We start from the raw sequence: 8572 nt of genomic DNA on the forward strand, positions 1-8572 counted from the left end.
GAATTAGCTTTTGAACAAGGGGGAGATGGTGTGTTGAGATATCAAGGTAGATTGTGTGTACCAATAATGGATGGACTTCAAGAGAGAATCATGGAGGAAACTCATAGCTCTAGATATTCCATTCATCCGGGTTCCATAAAGATGTATTGTGATTTGAGGGAAGTCTATTGGTGGAGTGGCATTGCAGAATTTGTGGCTAAGTGTCCAAATTGCCAACAAGTTAAAGTAGAGCATCAAAGGCCCGGTGGTTTGGCTCAGAATATAGAGCTTCCAGAATGGAAGTGGGAGATGATTAATATGGACTTCATCATAGGTTTACCAAGGTCTCGCAAGCAACATGATTCTATTTGGGTGATTGTCAATAGAACGACAAAATCAACACACTTTTTGTCGGTAAAGACTACCCACTCAGCAGAAGATTATGCTAAGCTTTATATTCAAGAGGTGATAAGACTTCATGGGGTTTCAGTCTCCATTATTTCAGATAGGGGTGCACAATTTACTGTACAGTTATGGAAATCTTTTCAGAAGGGTTTGGGATCAAATGTGAACTTGAGTACTTCTTTCATCCTCAGACTGATGGGGAAGCAGAGCGCACTATTCAGACCTTAGAGGAAATGTTGAGGGCATGCATGATTGATTTCAAAGGTAATTGGGATGATCACCTACCCCTTATCGAATTTGCATACAATAATAGTTACCACTTTAGCATCCAAATGGCTCCTTATGAAACTCTTTATGAGAGAAGATGCAGATCTCCTATTGGATGGTTTGAAGTTGGTGAAGCAGGGTTGATAGGACCAGATTTAGTGCATCAAGCGATGGAGAAGGTGAAAGTGATTCAAGAGAGATTGAAGATGACAGAGTGGTCAGAAACCCTACACTGATGTTAGGAGAAGAGAGTTGGAGTTTGAAGTAGATGATTGAGTGTATATAAAAGTTTCACCATGAAGGGTGTTATGAGGTTTGGTAAGAAGGGGAAGCTTAGTCCCCGGTATATCGGACCTTAGCGAATATCCAAGAGGATTGGCAAAATAGCTTATGAGTTGGAGCTACCACAAGATTAGCCGCGGTTCATCCGATGTTTTACATATCCATGTTGAAGAAGTGCATGGGCGACCCTTTATTGATCATACCAACTGAAGATATTGAGAGCAAGGACAACTTATCTTATGAGGAGATTTATGTTCAGATCTTAGACCGCCAAGTTCGTAAGTTGAGGACTAAGGAAGTAGCATCAGTCAAAGTCCTTTGGAGGAACCAATTTGTTGAGGAAGCTACTTGGGAGGCTAAAGAGGATATGAAGAAGAGATATCCACATCTCTTTGAGTCCGAAGAAAATGTAGACTAAGGTACTAATTCTCTTCTTAGTACTCTTTAAATTATGAGTGAGCATGTTGTTTGTTTGCATTTGCATGTTGAGTGTTTGAACTTGATGTTACTACCCTTAACCCAGTAGGAGTAATCTCATTCAAGGACGAATGTTCCCAAGGGGGAGATTTTGTAACATCTCGCAATTTGAAATAACTAGGAAGAAGCTAATAATTGGAAATAGTCATTTTTGGCAAGAATGAAAATTTGGAAATTTGTTTAAGTTAGGAAAAGTTGAGTTTTGGTCAACTTCAAACGGCCATAAATCCTAGCTCAGGATGATTCAAGTGTACTTCCAAATATGGTTGGAAAACTCTTGGAATGATCTTTCCAACGCCGTCAAGTTTGCGCGATTCCGAGTTCGTATGAGTAAGTTATAACCTTTGGAAGTTGGGCTGTTGGATTAAGGAAAATCTAATCTGGATTTTAGAAGGGTAATTTAGTCTTTTCCTTAACTAGTTATTCTAATTCGTTTTTAGGAGATTAATTGGGGTAAAACCAGATTTTGATCAGTTTAGAAAAGTTAGAGTTCACGCTAGGGCTTGACGAAAAGAGAAAAGAGGAGAAAGGAGAAGAGGAAGCAAGATTCGTCGACTTTGATGTTTTATTCTGTTTGGAGACTAAAAAGAACCTTTTTAGTTTTGTACTCTGTGTGAAATTTGATTTTGACTGATTTTTGTAGACTAAAAACTTTTGTAGTTTCCTACTATGGATAAATTAGACTTTGCAATTGGTTTGAAGAATATGAAAACTTCACCTTATAAGTCAGTGTTGTACTTTTGGTTTTCTATTAACTTCATTGTTAACTAGAAATAAATTGTACAATTTTTTTTTGTCTTTGTTGTTATTATTCTAGATATTAAGTGATATGTCTAATTGTGATAGAAAAAAAGGCCACCGACCTAAAGATTGTAATTTTTTGCTTGCAATAGGTGCCTCTAGGAATGAACTTTGACATTGTGTAAAGATTTTCAAAGGGAATTGAAGCACTGTAATTCTTTTGTGGAATAATATTTCTAAAAGAGGTTTCATATTGCCAATGACATTTTGATAGTATGAGAAAAAATATGTTGACAAACTATTTCAAATACTCGAAAAATATTTTGTGGTGGTTATAAAAAGTATCTCATACTCGAAAAATAGTTTTATTTTAATAGACATATCTTTTCTCAAAAATTCATGTACTTATAAACACATATAAAAAATTGAGAAAATACTGAATTCCTATTTCCAGACCCTTAAACGCTAAAAACAGTGGTGTGAATCCTACAGAAGATATATGCATGGTTAACTAGATCATTAAGGATGGTCCCAGAAAAATAAGGTAAAAAAGATAGTTGGTTAGTCACATTCCCAAATATACATGGACTAATACACATTAAAATATTTGAGAAATGTTGAATTTATATTTTGCCATCATAAATGCTATAAAAAGTCATGTGTATCCTTTAGAAGATATGTATATGGTTCACTAAATCATTATGGGTGCTCCTAAAAATCTTTGGGCCAAACAGATTCTGCCAGTCATAATCGGGAATCTTTGGTGACCCCTAAACTCTAAAAAGTTAGTGTGGATCTTGTAGAGGCTATAGGTATGGCTCACTTGGCCCATAAAAATGGTCCTAAAAAAATTGAGGCCAAACAGTGTTGGTTAGTCCTATTTTAAGAAATTTACGGATTAATACACATAAAAAACTGCGAAAATCCTTAATTCCTATTACGTGACCCATAAATGCCTAAAAGGTGGAGTGAATCTTGTATGATTATGGGTATGGTTCTCTAGGTTATTACGAATGCTCCAAAAATAATATGGACTAAATAAATCAGGTCAGTAATGTTCTTACAAAGTCATGAACTAATTCACACGAGAAACTAATAATATTCCTTATTTCGTGACTCTTAATTGCTAAAAACTTTGTGATAATCTTTAGACTATAGGTATGATTCACAAAGTCATTTTGTGACCCCAAAATGATAAAAAGAGTGACATGATCATGTAGAGGCTATGAGTATGATTTACTAGTTAAGTACGGATGATCATAAATTTAGGAAAACAAAGCAAGTTAGTCATAAGTCCAAAAATTTATATTAATACACACGAAAAATTGAGAAAATTATGAATTCATATTTAGTGACCCCTAAAATCTAAAATAAAAGAAAATAGATCATGTAAAGACTATAAATATGGTTCAATAGATCATTATGGATGACCCCAAAAAAATTAGGCCAAATAGATATGGTTAGTCATATTACCAAAAATACATGCATTTAATAAACAAAAAAAAAAGAGAAAATTTTGAATTCTTGTTCGTGACTCTTAAAGTCCAAGAAAAAGTGATGAAAATCCTTTATAGGCTATAGGTATGGTTTACAAGGACATTAGAGATTGTCCAAAAAAAATTGGCCAAATAGAGTTGGTTAATATTATTCTCAAAAATTCATGTAATAATAAACACATATAAAAGGTTGAGAAAATACTAGATTTCTATTTTGAGACCCCTAAACGCTAAAAACGGTGGCATGGATCCGATAGAGGATATAGGTCTGGTTAACTAGATCATTAAGGATGGTCCCAGACAAATTAGGCAAAAGACAGTTGGTTAGTTACATTCTCAAATAAACATGAACTAATACATATGATTTTTTTTTGACAAATATTAAATTTATATTTCAATACAATAAATCATATAAAAAGTCATGTGGATCCTTTCGAGGATATGCATATGGTTCACTAAATCATTATGGGTGGTCCTAAAAATCTTTGGGCCAAACAGATTAAGCCGATCATATTCCCGAATCTTTTGTTACCCCTATACTTAAAGAAATTACTGTGCATCTTGTACAGGCTATAGGTATGGCTCACTTGGCCCATACAAATGGTCCTAAAAAATTGAGGCCAAACAGAGTTGGTTAGTCATATTTTTTTTTAAAAAATCATGAATTAATATACATAAAAAACTACAAAGTCCTTAATTCCTATTGCGTGACCCAAAAATGCCCAAAAGGTGGCGTGAATCTTGTATGATTATTGGTATGGTTCACTAGGTTATGACGGATGCTCCAAAAATAATATGGGCTAAATAAATCAGGCCAATAATGTTCCCAAAACTCATGGACTTTCACACGAGAAATTGAGAAAATTTCTTATTTCGTGACTCTTAAATGCTAAAAACTTTATGTGGATAATCTTTAGGCAAATTGTATGATTCCCAAAGTCATTACATACGGTCCTAAAATATTTTGAGCCAAACACATTCAATTAGTTACATTCCTAAAAATTCATGAACAAATACACACAAAGAAAAATATAAAATCTTGTGTAGGTTTACCACAATTACAATAAATTAGAGTTGAAAATAAGATAAAATAACTTTTAAAAATATATTCAAGCTGAGGTGCGGATATCTCGCTCTCTTAAAGGAGATTCAAGCCCACATCGGTATAATCTACACCGATCCAGCAGTGTTTCTCTTGACTTATCCCCTCCAAGATATAATAGCCCAACGACAAAGTAAAAACTCAAATAACTCTGGATTAGTTGAAAAGTTCAAAGCTCCACAAAAAAAGAACACATTCTTTCAACATATAATTACTCTCCTTTGTATAGTGAATTAGTTGAAGACTCAGAATATTTTCTTTGTCTCAACTCTTTCTTTCATTACACTAATCTCACTAAAAACACAATATAATACTTTTCATCTTTCTTCATTCTATATTTCTTGCATATTTCTTAATACTCAAAACAAAGTAAGACCATCACTATTTATAAAGACTAAGAAAATTCAGAAATATGATTTCATCACCTCTAAATTAAAAAAAAGGAACATGGATCTTATAGAGATATTGAATATGGTTCACTAGGTCAATATGAATGGTCCAAAAATAATTAGATAAAAAAGTGTCGGCCAGTCACATTTTAAAAAATTCATGTACTAGACACACACGATAAATTGAGCAAATCCTAAATTCATGTTCAGTAATCAGTAAATGCTAAAACAATTGGTGTGAACTAGGGGTGTCAAATGGGAGGGTTGGGTTGAAATTGGAGATATTAAAATGGGTTGAGATAGAAATTTTGTTGGGTCTTGATCCACCCAAGTTTACTTTGGGCTCAAATAGGTTGGGTTCAAATGGGCTAAAAAACGGGTTGGGTCTTGACCCGCCCAATTGACCCAGTTAATCTCAATAATTTTAACATAGTAATATTAACTTTTATAATCACAATTCGAATTTCCGCTCAAGATTTTTTTAAAAAAAGTAACAAATGGATAGATAAATCCTAAAGATGTTAAATAGATAAAAATTCATACCTTTAATATAGGAACATATCTTAGTAAAGAGTTTTAAACGGGTGAAATTGGAGATTGAATTGATCTCAATTGAGGATTCTCTTAAAATGGGTTAGGCTTGAATGAGTTGAGATTGAACCCAATTCAAATTATCTTGAGCCCAACCCTTAAAATTCTGGACAGATTGGACAGGTTACCTATGTTTGGGTTCATTTTTGACACCCCTAGTGTGAACCATAGAGAGGCTATATGTAAGGTTTACCAAGTCATTAGGTATGATCCTAAAAAAATTGAGGCCAAAAAGTGTTGGCCAGTCATATTTCCAAAAATACATGGGCTTATACATATGAAAAAATGACAAATCCTGAATTCCTGCTTTATCACCCCTAAATGCTATAAAAATATTACGAATCCTCTAGATGCTGCAGATTTGGTTTACAATAGTCATTAGGTATGATCCTACAAAATTTGAGGCCAAACAGAGCTGATCAGTCATATTTCACAAAATACATTGGCTTATACATATGGAAAAATGAAAAAATCCTGAATTCCTGTTTTATCACCCCTAAATGCTATAAAAAAAATATTACGGATCCTCTAGATGCTAAGGATATGGCTTACAATATCACTACGGATGGTCCAAAAACAAATTGGGCCTAATGGAACCGGTTATTAATACCCATAAAAACTACGCACAATAAATTAAGAAAATTCTGATTTTTTGCAATATCACTTCTAAACACTCAAAATAGAGGTGTGGATCCTGTAGAGGGTAAAGGTATCATTTACTAGCTAATTACGAATGGTTCTGAAAAAATTGAGGTAAAAAAGAGTTATCATTCATATTCCAAAAAAGACATGAAATAATATATACAAAAACTGAAAAAGTCATGAATTCTTGTTTTGTGATCCATAAATAACAATACGGAATTTGGCATAAATCTTGTATGAATACAAGTATGGTTCACGAGGTTATTACGAACGGTCCTATAATAATTTGGACCAATGGGGTTAGTAATATTCCCAAAAAGTCAAGGACTATAACATGTGATATAAAGATGGTTGATAATATTTTCTACTAGCTACCTTTTTACAAAATATTAAAATCTATATAAAGACTACAAGTAATATTTTCTCACCATTTTCTTTTCACAACTTATTGGTATTTTGAGGAGAAGAAAATATGGGCGTGAAAGGAAAGTTGATTGCTTCAAAGGAGGTGAAGTGTGGAGAACACTTGATTCATGACCTTTTTCTCACTAATTCTCATCATATACCCTACATAAGTCCTAGTAAGATCAACCGTATTGATATTAATGAAGGTGAAATAGGAAAAATTGGTACGATTATGAACTGTAGATATAATGAAGGTATAACTGATAACATACATTTCTCTCCTCTATCTATGTATATGATTTGTATTTCATTAATTTTGTAAATTTAGGTGTATTTGGTAGTACGAAAGTTAAACTTTAGTAAATAATCTTCATAATTATTTTTATGGTGTTTGATGACCATAGGTATATTTTACTTAAATCCTTTTTCATCAAAAAAGGAAAATAATTTCCTTTCACTTGTGGACAGAAGTAATTTCTCCAATAAAAGTTATATTAACTTTCAAATTTGATTTATTTGCTCCTACTAATAGCTAGTCTTTACATACATATATTTAGTACTTAAAGGGTTTTATGAATTTATTTGGTTAATTAACACTATTATTTATATCTAAAATAGTGTATGCTTTCTGTAATATATATTTGTAACCACTCAAATATTTTTTCAGATATTACTTTTTCTGCGGAAAATAACTTTTGTCACCCAAACATAATACGATAAAAATTATAGTTCCCTTATTGATTCTCATGTTTTCCACAATGTCAACTCTACTTATGATATTCAGAAAAGGTAGACAATTAAATATTCATGAGCATCAGATATTTTTTGGAGAAACTGAAAAACTAGGAAAACAAAGAAAGAAAATAAAAAAATATATTAAAAATGTTTAAATCTTTCATGAGGAATTGGATAGTTGAACTAGGAGTAACATCTATTGTATTTTCTGTTTTTAATGTTTACAGATGGTCAAGAAAAGATTGTTAAGTATGTAATTGAAGCCATCGATCATCACAAGAACTCGATCAGTCGGAAAGTGATTGAGGGAGATTTGTTAGAGTTTTACAGTTCCTTTACATTTGTATCATCTTGTCAACATCAATGGGCTACATGGACAATTGAGTATGAAAAGAAAAATGAAGACACCCCAGAGCCCCTCATTTTTTTAGGTTTTATTCTTGACATGACCAAGGATATAGAAGCTCACCTTCTAAAGAAATAGAATCTATGTTGTTCTATATTATATATAATACAAATAAATAAGCGTGTGTGTGTCTAGACACATGTAAAATAAATAAATCTCCTTATATGGATGCATTTCCAGTGATCAGTATATGTAAGATAGTATGCATTTTGTTATAATAATCCAAGCCCTTTTTTAAAACAAATTCTAAAGCTTTAAATTATGCTTTGAAATCTTATATTTGTTAGCAATATTTTTGTGGACTTGTTAGCATAATTTGAATGGGGAATCAAAGGATTCATGTGATTTTTGACACTATATTGGAACTTTGTTGTCACATCCAAAAGGCTAGAAGCCGTGAGGGCACATACACCTAAGGCTGATAGGTGAACCCTAAGAAGTTTTAAGATTTCAACAATCACATCGAACTCAACTAACACACAGATCAATATCTATACTCAAAAGGTAGGAGAAAGTATTGTTGTCACGACCCAATCCACCGGCCCATGCGGGGCTACTCTAACATCTAGATAGGAGAATCCTTACCACCCAATTCAAAAAGAGCAATGCAGAAATTAATAAAATATAAGAAATGTCTTTAATACTTTGGAATAAA

The 8572-nt window shown here is 32.7% G+C and overlaps 1 protein-coding gene across 1 annotated transcript; it reads left to right on the forward strand.

Moving 5' to 3' along the window:
* Positions 1-6843: 6843 nt before the first annotated feature.
* On the forward strand, positions 6844-7995 carry LOC125810244 (kirola-like). The gene is made up of 2 exons (XM_049489752.1): positions 6844-7030; positions 7739-7995. Exons 1-2 carry the CDS (start codon positions 6844-6846, stop codon positions 7993-7995), a joined length of 444 nt encoding a protein of 147 aa, XP_049345709.1.
* Positions 7996-8572: the final 577 nt, after the last annotated feature.

Source organism: Solanum verrucosum, unplaced genomic scaffold (genome assembly GCF_900185275.1).
Source record: "Solanum verrucosum unplaced genomic scaffold, falcon-dt-bn FXZP01000038.1, whole genome shotgun sequence".
Lineage (NCBI taxonomy): Eukaryota > Viridiplantae > Streptophyta > Magnoliopsida > Solanales > Solanaceae > Solanum > Solanum verrucosum.